Genomic DNA, 16,159 nt, shown 5'->3' on the forward strand with positions numbered 1-16,159 from the left:
AAGTTATTCAAAATTACTTTGACCAAAAATGACAGCTTCCGGGAATGAAAGTAAAACTATCCCTGAAGGCAGATCAGAAGATCACCATGGGGAGGAACTCTAGGGCAGTGAGGAGCAGAAGGCAGGATGCCTGCCTCTAAAAGCATTCACAAGGGGGCTGGCTGTGGGCTTTACAGCCAGAATCATTCTGCATCATCATGGTCCCAAATGTTTTTATGGCCTCGGTACTGAGAATGAGAGATCGTCTTCACAGTTAAACCAAGAGATCACTGGCAAACATGTATGAGAAAAGATTAGAAAACATCTCCACGAGTCCTAGCTTCAGCAAACACAACACAAAGGAATAAAAGGCATCCAAATTGGCAAGGAGGAAATTAAACTTTTACTTTTCACAGAGGACATGATACTCTATATGGAAAATCTAAAAGATTGCTAGAACTGATCCAGGAATTCAGCAAAGTCACAGGATATAAAATCAATGCACAGAAATCGGTTGCATTTCTACATACCAATAAGAAGCAATAGAAAGAGAAATCAAAGAATCAGTCCCATTTACAATTGTACCAAAACCCACAAAATACCTAGGAATAAACCTAACCAAAGAGGTGAAAAATCTATAAACTGCAGGGAGCTTGTGAAAAATTGAAGAAGACACACAAAAAAAATGGAAAAGTATTCCATGCTCATGGATTGGAAGAACAAATATTGTTAAAACGTCGATAATACCCAAAGCAATCTACATATTCAACGCAATCCCTATCAAAATAACACCAGCATTCTTCACAGATCTAGAACAAACAAACCTAAAATCTGTATGGAACCAGAAAAGACCCCAACAGCCAAAGAAATCTTGAAAAAGAAAACCAAAGCAGGAGGCATCACAATCCCGGACTTCAAGATGTATTACAAAGCTGTAATCATCAAGACAGTATGGTACTGGCACAAAAACAGACACTTAGATCAATGGAACAGAATAGAGAACCCAGAAATGGACCCACAAACGTATGGCCAACTAAACTTCGACAAAGCAGGAAAGAATATCCAATGGAATAAAGACAGTCTCTTCAGCAAATAGTGTTGGGAAAACTGGACCGTGACATGCAGAAGAATGAACCTGGACCACTTTCTTACACCATACACAAAAATAAACTCAAAATGGATGAAAGACCTCAATGTAAGACAGGAAGCCATCAAAATCCTAGATGAGAAAGCAGGCAAAAATATATTTAACCTCAGCCACAGCAACTTCTTGTGTAACATATCTCTGGGGGCAAGGGAAGCAAAAGCAAAAAACTATTTGGACCTCATCAAAATAAAAAGCTTCTGTACATCAAAGGAAACAATCAGCAGAACTAAAAGGCAACCAATGGAATGGGAGAAGATATTTGCAGATGACATATCGGATAAAGAATTAGTATCTAAAATCTATAAAGAACTTCTCAAACTCAACACCCAAAAAACAAAGAATCCAGTGAAGAAATGGGCAAAAGACATGAATAGACACTTCTCCAAAGAAGACATCCAGATGGCTAACAGACACATGAAAAAATGCTCAACATCATTCATCATCAGGGGAATACAAATCAAAACCACAATGAGATACCACCTCACACCAGTTAGAATGGCTAAAATTAACAACTCAGGCAACAACAGATGTGCTGGTGAGGATGTAGAGAAAGAAGATCTCTTTTGCACTGCTGGTGGGAATGCAAACTTGTGCAGCCACTCTGGAAAACAGTATGGAGTTTCCTCAAAAAGTTAAAAATAGACCTACCCTACCACCCAGCAATTGCACTACTATTTATCCAAAGGATACAGGTGTGCTGTTCCAAAGGAGCACATGCACCCCAATGTTTATAGCAGTGCTATTGACAATAGCCAAAGTATGGAAAGAGCCCAAATGTCCATCGATGGATGAATGGATAAAGAAGATGTGGTATATATATACAATGGAGTATTTCTCAGTAGTCAGAAAGAATGAAATCTTGCCATTTGCAACAAGATAAAAAGGTAAGTATCATATGACTTTACTCATATGAGGACTTTAAGATACAAAACAGATAAACATAAGGGAAAGGAAGCAAAAATAATATAAAAACAGGGAGGGGGACAAAACATAAGAGACTCTTAAATATAGAGAACAAACTGAGGGTTGCTAGAGGGGTTATGGGTAAGGGCCATTGAGGAAGGCACTTGTTGGGATCAGCACTGGGTGTTATACATAGGGGATGAAGGACTGGAATTTACTCCTGAAATCATTATTGCACTATATGCTAACTTGGATGTAAGTAAGTAAATAAATAAATATTTAAAAAAGGAGGGAAGAAAGAAAGAAAACATCTCCAAGAAGCCTTCATTTGTTTAGGACAGGAGAGGACAGAGCCCTTTAGTATTACTCAGAATACTAGTGCAGGGAACTGAGAGGTATCTCACAGGGGCTCTTACATGAACTGGCTGGTATTTAGTGAACTGGTTTTCTAGCTGTTCTCAGAGGTGATACTGAGACCACCGCAGGGGAGGAGAGGGAGGCAAATGGCAGGGCTCCGGGCTAGGTGTCCTGTGCCCCAACTTCACTTTTATGTGACTTACGTATGGGATTTTTATGTTGAAACATTAAAAAAAAAAAAAGAGCTACACCTTTTGGGGTGCCTGGGTGGCTCTGTTAAGCATCCAATTTTGGCTCGGGTCATGATCTCATGGTTCATGGGTTCAAGCCCCACCTTGGGTTCTGCACTGACAGTGTAGAGCCTGCTTAGGATTCTCTCTCTCTCTCTCTCTCTCTCTCTCTCTCCCTCCCTCCCTCCCTCCCCCACTCATGCTGCTCTCTCTCTCAAAAGAAATAAACTTAAAAAAAAAAAGAGATACACCTTTTACAAAACTTAAACCCTACTGAAGTATTCACATCTTTTAATACCAACTTTTCGGAGTAGCATTTAAGTCTTTTTGAGATTTTAAGAATTATTTGGAATTATTGTTGTAACCATTAGTTATAGCCGTTGTGACTGTAAGAGAATCAGCAGTCACAGCACAGTGTGTCTTCCAGAGATTTAAAAATATTACCTGATATACTATGGTTTTACTCTATGTGGACTTTCTAATTGTTTTTGTTTGGAACAACTGAGAGTTTGACATACTTTCAAGATTTGATTGTTAATTTCCTAGGTTATTCCTTCATTGTGCACACTTTGCCTGGTAAGATTGGGAATAAATGAATTTTGTAGAGTACACAAGTAGTAGAATCAGAAGGGCTCACTGAGCCAAAATGGAAATTAGAAACTACCCCTAAACCTTCTAAAATGAAAAGTCCTCAAGAGAAAAACATATCAGACCCAACCACTACTTAGGCAAGGCCTATGACAGATTCAAATCACAGACTTCCTTTCTCTCCTGCCACAAATGTCAGCAACGCTTGGCATCTGAGTGCAATGCATTTTTCCCCCTTTCCGAACAGCTCGACTTGGAAAGGTCAGCATATCCCTTTGGGAAAAAATCTTTTCTTATAAATTGGAATGTTTGCACACATAACTGTAGGAAATGTTTAACATTTGCTTTGATGGGACAGCAATTTGTTCAATAGAGTAGAATTGTTCTTCTTTTTCCATGTTCCTGCCTATTTGTTCATCACAGGCACACAATTACTGAAAGCAACTTTGAGTACTTCTTTCTATGAGATCAGATCATCCTGTCCACAAAACCAGCCAACGCCTTGGGCTTCCGAAAGGCAAGCTATGTTCCATCTTTTATTTACTCCAAGGGACTCATTTGTGAGAGACTGTTCTGAATAAAAGCAGTAATTTTCCACAGACTGAAACTCTGAAGAAGGGGAGGAAGGGTGGGGAGACAGAGGGTGAGGAAAAGAAAAACAGAACTGGTCCAGGATCTCCTGTTTCACCTTCGCACACATTCGTTTCAATGTGGATAGAATACTCAGCGTCCAATGTTTCAGATGAGATAATTTTGTTTGAATCTTTTGTTTTACTTAAAGAGGGACACAGATCATTATGACAACAAAGCAATTCACTGTTCGTGATCAGCTGCCTCCAATTTGATAATCAACATAAATATTTGTGGTTCATGGAGAATTCTTCACCAGAGCCCATCTTCCCATCCATCTTGAATTGATGAAGAACAGTGCTGAGTTTGTGTGTTATATTCGTTTCTGTAGCAACAGTGGATACCAAAAACAAGTTTATAATTTTTCTGAAGGTAAAAATGCTTTAATTTAGCAATGACTAAAAATAAACATAGGGAGGGACTGTAAGGAAGAAAACGGCATCTAGGTATTGGTCTAGGCTGGACTACAGGAAGGGACCTGAGTCAGCACAGCTCATTATTTTGGGACACTTCCGATTATTCACCTCCAGAAATAGTTTCCCTTCCATTTCAGCCAAATTCCTCTATGGTGTGCTAAGTGCCCATGTGTGCCCTCAGGCACGTGTGTATTCCAGTAGAAGAAATGTCCTACCAGAGACAAACTACCTGTCCACACGCTTGCCCTACATCCTATCCCTTCTCATCTTCTCTCCTTCACTTAATCCTTTCTCTCCTAGGTTATCAATTTCTTTCCATTTCTCAACTATGAAAGCATACAAACGTGTTCTATATCCTCTCAATATTGAAAAATAAAACAAACACTTGTAATTCCTATCCCCTTGTATCTACTACCAACTTCCCTACTCTCTTTGACATTGAAACTTATTTAAAAAATTAGCGGCACACGTTGATTTCTACTTTCTCTCTTCCATTCACTCTCCAACCCACTTCAATCGTCTATTTCTTCAAAGAAAATGATCTGGACAGTCACTAAGAGTTTGTCAAAGCCAGTGGGCATGCATCTGTTCTCCTGTTACTCAACTTCTTGGTTGGATTTCCACAGTTGACCACTCCACTCTTGAATCGCTCTCCTCTCTTGATTTTTCCCAGTACTACCTTCACCTGGTTTTTCTCCTACTTTTGGGCTGCTTCTTCTCAGCCTGGTTTGTTGGTTCTCTATCCTCTATCTGAATGTGGACATGCCCTACGACTCAGTCTTTGGCCTTCTTTCTTTCCTTATACTCTCTCTGGATGATTTTATCCATCCCATCATTTTAATAGTATGTAAATGCTGAAAAGCCCCAGGTTTATAACTCCAGCCCCAATGACTCCTGTGATTTTCACAGTCATATGTAAAATTATGCACTTGACATTTCCACATATATATTTAATATATATTAATTATTATTCTCCCTAATGCATTTCTCTTTCCATTCTCAGTAAATGGCCCTACCATTGACTCAGGTGCTCCAGAGTCATCCTTAATTTCTCTCTTTCTTAAACTCTACCACTTCCCCTCCCCACATCCGATCTCTCTGCAAATCACCTCAGTTCTAAGTTGTATCTTTATTCAAGTTAGTCTCTATATCCACTTCCACCTCCAAGTTGTCATAATCACTCATCTAGACTATTTCACTGGTGTCCCTGCTTCCACTCCTGCCTGCTTACAACGCCTTCTGCACATGGCAGCCATAGTTACAAAAAAAAAAAAAAGGAAGAAAAGAAACAAGAAAAAAACCCCAGATTATATCACTGTCCTGTTTAAAGTCCATTCATATTTCTCATTGCACCGGGAAGGAATTCAAACCAACCCTAACATGGTTACATGGCCCCATATGAACTAGCTTCCTCTCCACTTCTCCCAGTCGCCTGCTTACTCCACTTCTTCCTCCACTCTAGCCACTCTGGCCTCCTTGATGCCCCTTCACATGCCCAACCCCTTTCTGACTCAGAACCTTTGCTTTTGTTCTTTTTGCAACAATTTACTCCCATATCTGCACATACCTGGCACTTTTTAATCCATCAGTACTAATGTTATTTCTTCAGAGATTTGTTCCTTACCATTATTCCTGTTACTCTTGGTCAAAACACTTCATTTACTTGGAAGTACTTAGCACTTAGTACTTACCTAAAATGATTTTCTTCATTTATTGGCATGTTCTGTGTCTTTCACAGACAGAACCTAAACTCCCTGAGGGCAGAAACCTTATCTGTCCCTTTCAGTATTGGTGACTGATCCAGTGAAGTGCCCAGCACCCAGAAGTATTTGTTGGGTGAATTAATTCATTCAACGACAATTTTTAGAACCCCTACTATGCATACTGTTTTAAGTTCTTGACATACATCTGTGAACAAAACAGAACACAGATCCCTGCCCTCAGAGACCTAGTATTTTAGTGGGGGAAATGGGCAATAATCAAGACATAGAAAGTCAAAATACAGTATGTTTAAACGTGGTAAGTGCTATGGGAAGAAGAGTCTCTGGGTGAGAACTTAGGATATTCTCTTCGCTTTGTGGTAGAGTGGAAAAAACCATTTGCTTTGCAGACACTTGAAATCCTGGCTTCTAGAGATGAACCATGAAACTGTGAGCATTTTACCTCTTTGAGGTTTAGCTCCCTTATCTGTAAAATAGAATAATACCCCACCTCACAAGGGACAAATAAAGTAACAGAGATCAAATATTACCTCATCCTTCCCAGCCACCCTATTATTCCAAGGGGAGGAAGCATACGGTGCTAGCACATTCTCCCCCTCTGCATCCCTGACATGCTTAAAGAAAATCAACCCAACTTTTCTGAAAATATTCAACACATCTTAGTGAATAAATGTATGAACAAACAAATGTATCAGTAATTTCAGAGCAATCAAAGCTACTTTCAGTCAGAAACAATGCTTTTTTAAAGACAGAGTAGGAAATCCTCGCCTCTTTTAATCATTGTTTTCCCTCTTTCTCATTTCTTAAGTCCATTTTTTATAGACCCCTACTGATAAAGAAGAAAGTATCCATTTAGCCTTTCTCACCATTTACAGAAGTAAAACCACACAGGTAATTATTTTACGGGAGGATAAAACATTTATTTAAATGTAAACACTAATCTTTATTTTCATCATGCTGAAGTGTGTGGTTACAAACAATTTCCAATAAAACACTATATAATAAGCAAAAAATAAGTTAATACATCGTAAACTTACATACAGTCTCATCAATTAACAGGTTTAGGAACAAACAAGCCATTTCACGACTTTGAAGCTACATTTAGTAAAAAAATTGCAAACACTCAAATCTTATCAACCCCAAGTAAGACGCTAAGGAGCTATTCAAGACTTCTTCAAACCAATTACACAAGTACAGTTTTATTTTTGGTTACAGTCCCCTGCTGTGCACAAGACCATTGGAATGCTGTAACAATTACACATTTTAAAACGGCACAAAGCAAAGCAAGGAGATAACATGCCAGCCTTACAGAAGCTGTCTTGAAAAGTGCAAACTCTGCATTTTCTCTTCCTGAACCACTAGGATAAGAACGGGTACCTCAGACGACACGGCAGGGTCATGAGCATGCTTTCTCTACCACTGGTGGGGCATTTACTTGAACCAGGTCTCCATGCCTTTGAAGATACCTCCGGTTTTAAACAGTGAACAGGCTTCAACTAAATATAGTGCAAATCAAATACCGAGGAGCAAAAACGACAGACTAGAGGCCGCCGCAAGTCGACCTGCTGTTTCTCCACCTGGCACGACGCCACACGGGACAGATTGGCACACGGAAACGACGACTTCTATTTTAGGTTTTGATGTGAAAGGCGGAGCGGCGGAGCGAATGCAGGGCGACCACACAGCAGCCCCGGAGCAAGGCCCCGATGTTGTAGACGGGATCTGTCCCCCCTCTCTGAGTACTGAATGCCCACAGAACAGTGGGGACCACGGGGGCAGCCACAGCCAGGAGATCCACCAGGAAGCTGCTGCTCCAGTACTGCGTCCCGACGGCCCCGCGCGACAGCGGGATGATGCCGTCCAACCTCTCTTCCGTGGGGCCTGCAAAATCCAGCTCGCTCATGAGGCGGGTTGCGGGAGCTTCCGGATCCACCGTGGCGGAGGGGGTCTCCACGGGAGACAAAAGGATGGCCGAGTTGGGGTTTCTTGGCGTTAAATCCACCATGAACGCAGAGACGGACTCGGGGAAGCTTTCTGTCGAGTCAGCCCCGGACTCGTCAGGCGATGCTGAGCTCGAGGGCCACGGGTCCCGGAGCTGGAGCACGTGCTGGATGAGCTCCGAGACCGCGGGGCTGTAGGGCACCACGTCGGTCTGCACCGCTCGCTCCACCACCGCACTGCCCTCTTCCTCCCCCGTCGCCAGGGGGAGGCCGTCGAGGGCCGCTGCCGCGGGGGCGGCGTGAAGGAGCTCCAGGTCGCCGGCCTCTGCGGTGGCGGCGGTCACCATGCCATCCAGCAAATCTGTGCGGTCGGCCAGACCGTCTCCCACCAGCGGCTCGCCGTCGGCCCCTTCCTCGGTGCCCTGCTCCTCCGGAGACAGCCCGTCTGCCATCTTGCCGAAAGGGGGGCCGAGGGGGAAGCTGTTCTCTGGGGAATCGCATGGGAAGTCCAGGCACAGTTCATCCCTCAGGGAGCCACTGTGCGCCATCTCCATGCTCTGCAGTAGAGACTCCAACTTCTTGTTTTGAATATTTATGTCCACAAAATACTTCTGAATGCCTTTATCTTTATCAGCCAAGCTGCTCCTCATAGTTTCGATGACCTGTTTGAGCTGTTTGATCTCCTTCCTGGCTTCCTTCAGGGCCAGCTGGGCCTCCACGCGGTGGCACTCTTCTTCAATCCAGTCTTCCCTCATCCGGGCCAGCTGGGACTTGAGCTCCACAATCTCGCTTTCCCTGCAGGGAGAAGGCAAGGTCAACTTCCAAGCGGGCGCCTAGCGATTCTGCCCCAAGGCCAGGAGCCCGGGCTCTAGCCCTTGAAACTTGGAGGTTAAATCAGTTTTGATTTTTTCTTTTCTCTCACAGGTATTAGCCGGGAACTGCCCCCCTTAATTGCAAAATAGCAAAAATGAGAAGAGTAACTAGAATCAGAATAAAAAATGTGACTATTGTCTGCTTTTCTTTTCGAGTGCTGTCAGGCGATGCGCGAAGTGTAAGCATTAGCCTCTATTCGGTATTTAATATTTGAAATTTCGTTAATAGGACACATTAGAGTTTCTTAGCCTCCTTTTATGTCCGTAGACCACCTTTTTCTTATATCTACACTTTCTGGAAGTAAAGTTCATTTCACTTTTAATTACCGGTCAAAGATGGAAGGCAAACTGGTAAGTTTTAGCCTTGCAGAACTGTTCTGATCATATATCCCAGTAATAATTTGAAATTTTTTTGAATTATAAAATGCATATTGCAAGGACTTTGTGAAAAGTCAATTATTCCCTCTCTTCTCAGGGGAAAATGCTAGTGGATCCATCCTACACTGAAGAAAATCTATCCCATTTTTTAGATCCTTCACAGGACCCTGATTTCAAGATCTTTGTTGGCGATTCCTCCTGATAGATAATTTCTTCACAGTCAATGTAAATACAAGTCCTCATATTCTCAGTGGATATGAAAACCAGGCAGTCAGGATCCTGATATACATGAGAAGATGTTGTTAATTTTGCTTCTCTAAGTTTAGACCGGAGTAGTCTCCAGTTTCATTGCCTTCCCGTGCTTCCCTGCCATGACTGCTCAAACCCTCACAGGGATTCTTCAAATCATAAACAAAGCCTTCCAGAAAGTAAGGTCTGACTCACGCCACCCCTGCCCTGAACTCTCAGCCACCCTGGTCAGAGCTCCATTCGTCTATCCCAAAAAGTTCCGAGGGAAATCATGAAGCAGAAAATCTGGCCTGCCCCAAGATGTCAAAGGTCTTTTCTCTGTGATAAGATCTCTTAAGCATGGGCTTTTTTTTTTTTTTTGGTTTTTGTTTTTTACCTTAACACTTAGCCAAGAATAATGAACCTCTTCCTTCGGCCCAGAAATAGCTTGCAGGAATCATAGTGCACGTGGCCGTCCGCGCTCCCAGAGAGATAAACAGGACTCAATAGGGGCCCCATGTGTGACCCTTACTGCTGGAAGTATGGGATTGTTCCTGCCAGTGTTCCTGCCATTTAAAAATAGCCACGCACACACCCAACCCTTCATGTCCGAGCTGTACACACCCAGAAGCAGAGGTTCCCCTCAAACCTTAGAGGGTCCCCGGTGCTCCTGAAACAGCCAAATCACTGAGGAATAGGAAATGGCTCTTTTGAAAGGCTGATTTCAGGAATTTACCAAAAATTAAAAAAAATTTCTTTTCTATTTCTCTATAGTGTGGGTTTGTATTTCATTTCATGGAAAAAGAAACCATCCTTAGCTCAGCGTGCAAGGAATGCAGATTCACCTTTCATGAAGCCGGCGCTCCGATTCCTTCAGCTTGGTCTTCAGGTGTCTCACTGTAACCTCTTTTTGCTGCAGAGGAGTCAAATATTGCTCTGGGTTTGGGGGTTTGACACCATGATTTTCACCACAGGACATGTACCTTCCAGACCGCCTGAAACAATCCAAGCAATGAAATGTTACTTTTTCTATAAAAAGAAAAGTGACGGCACAGCTCACAGCTAGGGAAGGAAAGACAGCTGGGTACCCGGGTCTGAAACCTCAATGATGCAGGATTCACTTAAGAAGGGGGTTGTAATGTTACCTGCTGATCTTAGGACTGCTCATCACTCAGGAGAGTGTGGGGAGGGTGTTTGTGGAGAGGGTGTACACAGTGGAGAGGGAGGAGTTTTCTATGGCTTAAGAATGACCTCCTACAAAATAATACATGATTGTGCACAGGCCTGCCTGTGGACTGATTCGGAGTAATGCACTGTTAGAGGACAATGAGTGGGACGGGTGGAGGGGGGAAGGACTGGAGCGAGACGGCCTGACTTTCCACACAATGTGCCACTGCCTAAACATCCCGATTGTTATTAGTTGAATTCAAACAGTTCCAAAATCAATCCCTGGCAAGAGTGTGCTGATTTGGTGGAAAGTTTCCTCATTCCAAAGGGGAAAGGCCACTCCACTGTCACCAGAGCGTGTGTTTTGTAAGAGAGATGCCTGGTGTTGTAGAAATCTTCCCGAGCTGGAATGTCGGCCCCTCTCAGGCCTGGCCGGGGCTGGGTATCCCTGCTGTAAGACAGCTGACTAACGAGAATGGCCACCCAGAAGGAAGAAGGCCTAGGAAGGAGGGCTAGCAGCTTTCTCCCCAGCGCTGGAGCCCTCGCCCTGGTCCCGCTGAACCTGCACTCCATCCAGATGGCCTGTGTCCACCTCCCAACCTTCCAGTCCCCCTGTTGTGGCCCCTTTGGTTGTGGAGGTCCTTTTTTCTGCAGCCTCATGCCCCCCCCCCCCCCAGGGACTAATTAATACCTTGCTTGACTTTCGGATTTCATTTCAATGTCATTTACTCTGATCCCTCCAGACTGAGTTGGACAGCCTCCTGACCTCTTACAAACACACGCAGCAACAGGTACTTGCAGAAAAGCCTTAACATGTCTTTGTCACTAGATGAGCAATGTCTTTGGTATCGTCTGGGCAGTTGGCACACGGACCCTCCCTGCTGTCTACTGTCCCATTTCCAGTGCTTTACACGGTCCCTGGCACAACATGGCACTCAACAGATACCTGACATTTGAATGAACACGTGGATGATTCTTTCCTGTTCTGGGGACCCTCCCCCTGCCACAGTGCCATTTTTCCTCCCTATCCAGTCCCTCCCCGGGCTGCTGAGCCTTACCAGAAATCATGGTTTGAGTTCTTTCTGCAGCTGCCCTTGAAAGATCAGCTTAGTGCGGGAAAGGAAAGAGAAGTGGCTTTCTACAGAATAAGGCAGGAGCTCAAGAGATGCATAACTTTTTTTAAGTTTTTAAATTTTTTGAAGTTTATTCTGAGAGAGAGAGACCATGAGTAGGGGAGGGACAGAAAAAGAAAGACAGAAAGAGAAAGAGAGAGAGAGAGAGAGAGAGAGAGAGAGAGAGAGAGAGAATCCCAAGCAGGCTCCGCTCTGACTGGGCAAAACCTGATGTGGGACTTGAAGTTACGAACCTGAGAGAGGTAACCGCCTCCTCTTTTTTTCTAAGTTTTTTAAAGAAAACTTACCAAGTAGGACACACTAAGCCCCACGACCTGGGAGATGAACAGCACTCACCTCATGACTGGGCTGCAGTCACTTCCTTTGTAGGAGCCGGAGTTGCTACTACTTGGGGAAGAAGGCGCATAGCTGGGATGGATGTTAACGGGACTCAGCTGATTCCTGCACAGCATGGACAGGAAGTCCTTCTCCCGTGGGGAGGGGGGGCTGTTGCCAGACTTGTACGATGAAGCTCCATTACTCCGCCCATGGGGACCTCGGCTGGGAGAGAAAACATGAGAAATGTTAAAATGCTTGGGGCTCCCAGTGCTCAAATGCTAATACTTAACTCCTGCTAAAAGCCAGTTACTACTAAGGAAATCCAAGCTTCAGAGTCGAAAGGGGCAATATAATTACCGTCCTCAGGGACGGCCTTGTTGCCGCCTGACTGATACTTTCTTTCCTTCTGCCATTAGCACAGGCAACCTCACCCTCTGCTGTTCTTTCAAATAGTTTCTGACCATAAAGCTTGTTTTGAATTAATCCCAAATGCCTGTTAAGAACACAAACCATGTAAAATATTGATTTGGTTTAGGTTCACTTTAGAGGCTGTTTTGAAGATGTGGTTTTCATTCCAGTACACCTGTTTTAGCTTAAAAATGTTTGGGTTTGGTTCATGCTGGCGGAAGAAAATGAGGGTGGTTCATTTGGAGTGTGAGGGAAAAACGGGGTTGCCCGTAAAGGAAGAGGAGAAAAGAGGACAGATAAACAGCTCATATAAGTGTGTCAAGCCTACAGTTTTAACCACCTATTTTCTTTCCATCCCCGATGACTTAACACAACCTTTATCGTTTAACTGCTGAAATGTTTTAAAGCTGTTTCTTCATTCCCTGGCCTGTTATTTTGCCCCCTAAGCAAGGAGGCTGACTCTCTGGCTGGAGTGGCCTTTCTAAAATGGAATTGGATATCACTGTCCTCAAAGCCATTCAACAGCTCCCCAGGGCCTCAAGGGGACCGATCCCACCTACCTGTCGAACCCATCATCTGCCACTCCTCCCTTCCCCCGCTGTATTCCAGAATTCCAAACAACTTACACTTTCCTGATGATCCATGCTCTCCACCATTTTCATGTTTTTCAACTTATCATTTTCTCTGCCTAGAATGCTCTCCCACTCCCTACCCTAACCCTTGGGATACTTACAACTTCGAGACTGATGGAAATCCACTCCAAGCAGCCTTCTCTGGATTCTTCCTTCCCTAGGCTTGTATACGTGTGGCTCCTTAAAGTTCCCTAGTACTCCATGAAAACTTGCATCCTGGGGTTTATTGCATTGTCTCACAACTACACAATTGTTTGTCTTTCCCACTAGACTAGGGCCTTCTGAAGGCAGGAACACAGTCTGTTCTTTTATATCCCCACTACTTCATGGCACATGCTAGATGCTCCCTAAATGACAGCTAAATGAATAATTTGGGTTTGAGCCTTAGCAATGCCACTTACTAGGAACTTGAGCAAGTAAGCTACTAAATATATGGGGATATATAATAATAACCTTTTTTTTTGTCCTCACAGAGTCGATGTGAAAATCCAATCAAAGAATGCACGTGAGTGCATCTGATAAGATGTTAAGGGCAATTCAGCTGTAGGATATTATTACAGGAAAAACTTGTTCAGACTTCCCTATTAATCTCGTTTCAGAGATTTGGCACCTACTATGTAAGGCAGCATCTTGAGAATGTTGAAATTACTTAAATAGGATAACAGTTCTGTGTCAGAAATATTTCTTGTTGACATTACAAGAAAACGAAAGAGAACAAGATACCTTTCATCCACAAGTACTGCTTTTTGACAATCCCCTCTTTGCAATTCTGATTTACATCTGTACTCAACTGACACGTCTCAATGAGAAACGTGCGTAAATGTGAGTGTGCGTGTGGGTATACTTGGCTCCAAAACCACACTTACTCAAAATCAAATATAATTTCAACTAGCTGTCAACCCAGTAAATCACACATAAATGAAACATCACCAAATTCTAAAGTTAAAAAGTTCTTTCCTTTTGAAATCATCCAAAGGGACTCTGCCTCCTTTTTGTGAGAAGGGGACACTTTATATGGAACAGATGGGCTGATGGCTTTGTGACAAACCAACTCAGCAGCCCAGTGGTGCTGGGCTGAGCAGCAGAAAAGAACACGACGGGCTCTGGCTTGGATCTGCTTCTCCACACTTCACTTCCGAATCTACTGCAACCAGCCTATTTCTCAATGTGACAATGAGAAATATGCAGGATTCCACACTACAAGTCAGGAGAGACAGTAAGGAGCTAACCCTAATTTTGACCTGGGAATTCTCTTCTGAGTCAACCTTCACCAATGACCTTCTGTGCCCCAGCCCTGTTCCAGATGCTTTACGAACACAGTTTTACATTGCTTTTGAGCTTCATGCTATAAAGCTGGTAACTCTCGTTTACATTATGTGAAGTGTGTGAAGTATTCAGTTATGTGACGTGAGTGAGGTTCAGGGAAAAATCTGGTCCAAGAACACACAGCCAAACTAGGATTTAAATACAGATTTTTGAATGCTACAGAAATGCCTCCTTCTTACTTTACACAAATAGAATATATTGTTTGGAGCTTGTAAACAGGTATATTAGGTACTATGTATATGGTTATTACCTGAAGAATTCACCACTGACTTTTTACTACAGTGCAGTCACTAAGATACAAATTAAGTTAGATGGGAATTTTTAATAACTCACCTGCGATACTGAATAAATAAAATCTCTTCAAGTATTAAACATTACTATAGTACAATAAAATCTTCAAATATATTTCAGGAAATGAGTTATTAGACGATAATAGTTGACTTAAAAAAAAGAAACTACATGCTTAAAAATATCAGTCTTGGGGCGGGGGTGCCTGGGTAGCTCAGTTGGTTAATTAAACGTCTGACTTCAGCTCAGGTCATGATCCCACGGTTCTTGAGTTCATGTTCCCATCAGGCTCTTCACTCTCTGATCTTTGGTCTCCCTCCCTCTCTTTCTGTCCCTCCCTCATTCCTGCACTCTCTCTATCAAAAACAAATAAACATTAAAAAAAATGGAAAAGCTTCTTTAAAAAAATATCAGTCTTGCTCTTTACATTTAGTTCAGTTCAAGTGCTAACACATATGGGCACAAAGTCATTGCAAAACATTTTCAAAGGAGAGGCTAGGGTTCCATATTTGTCATGGCCATGAACAGTCAAACTCGACGATACCTTCCTCAGTCCAGTCTAAATCCCTTGGTGGTGGCGGACAAGAAGAATGCCTTCCACAAAGAGGAGACAGAATTCTGTGGACCCTGCCCACTTCCCGAATACCTGAATACAGTAAATGGAAAGTGAGAGAAAGGGAGAAGGGAAGAAGGGAACCAACTTCATAAGGGGCCTAGGTGAATTTCAGTCCCTCCCCCAACATTGTCCTTTACTTCCCGGTAACATTATCATCATCATCATCATCATCATCATCATCACTGTTATGGGTTGGATCGTGTCTACCCCCCAAATTCATAATGTCGAAGTCCTAACCCCCCAGTACCTAAGAATGGGGCTGTTTTTGGAAACAGGATTTTAAAGAAAGGTAATTAAATTTAATTAATCCCAGTCCAGTCTGACTAGTGTCCTTATAAGAACAGAAAACGTGGACACAGGAACAGAGAAAGGTTACGTTGAGGAACAGAGACAAGATAGACTTTTATAAGCCAAGGAGAGAGGCTTCTGAAGAAGCCAATCCCGCTGACATCTTGATCTTGCACTTCTAGCCTCCAGAATTGTTGAGAAGGTAATTCCTGTTGTGTAAGCCTCCCAGTCTGTGATACTTTGCGCCAACAGCCTGAGAAAACTAATATGAACATCATCACCACCATCGCCGTCTTCTTCATCATGTCCACTAGTATCATTTTTACCACTACTGACTAAAACCCACTTAGGACGCTTTTACTAAATTCTGGACACCATGTTAAGCACTCATATATTAGCTCATCTAACTCAGTGAGGGAGATGCCACTATTAACCCATTTTCCAGAATGGTAAGTCTCAGGGCTCTGGGTCATGTACCTAATAAATAATGGAGGCTAAACTAAAGCCCATGTTTCTCTGACTCCAAATTCCAATCTTTTTTTTCCCTTCTCATTTCTATCTGCCTCTGATCCGATTAGGATTTTAGTTTAAGAA

General features: G+C 43.0%; 1 protein-coding gene across 4 annotated transcripts in view; it reads right to left on the minus strand.

Annotated features, from left to right (window-relative positions):
- Positions 1 to 6,866: 6,866 nt before the first annotated feature.
- Positions 6,867 to 16,159, minus strand: part of SYBU (syntabulin) — a 112,314-nt gene continuing 103,021 nt past the window's right edge. For all 4 annotated transcript variants that reach the window (XM_060611172.3, XM_060611171.3, XM_060611170.3 and 1 more), the window contains 3 exons: positions 12,026 to 12,229; positions 10,235 to 10,384; positions 6,867 to 8,706 (listed from right to left, as the gene is read on the minus strand). In XM_060611172.3, coding sequence (XP_060467155.1) covers positions 7,602 to 8,706; positions 10,235 to 10,384; positions 12,026 to 12,229 — 1,459 coding nt within the window. In that variant the 3' untranslated portion in view covers positions 6,867 to 7,601. The remainder of the gene's footprint in view (positions 8,707 to 10,234; positions 10,385 to 12,025; positions 12,230 to 16,159) is intronic.

The sequence above is a fragment of the Panthera onca genome, chromosome F2, assembly GCF_046562875.1.
Source record: "Panthera onca isolate mPanOnc1 chromosome F2, mPanOnc1 haplotype 2, whole genome shotgun sequence".
In the NCBI taxonomy this organism is placed as follows: Eukaryota; Metazoa; Chordata; class Mammalia; order Carnivora; family Felidae; genus Panthera; species Panthera onca.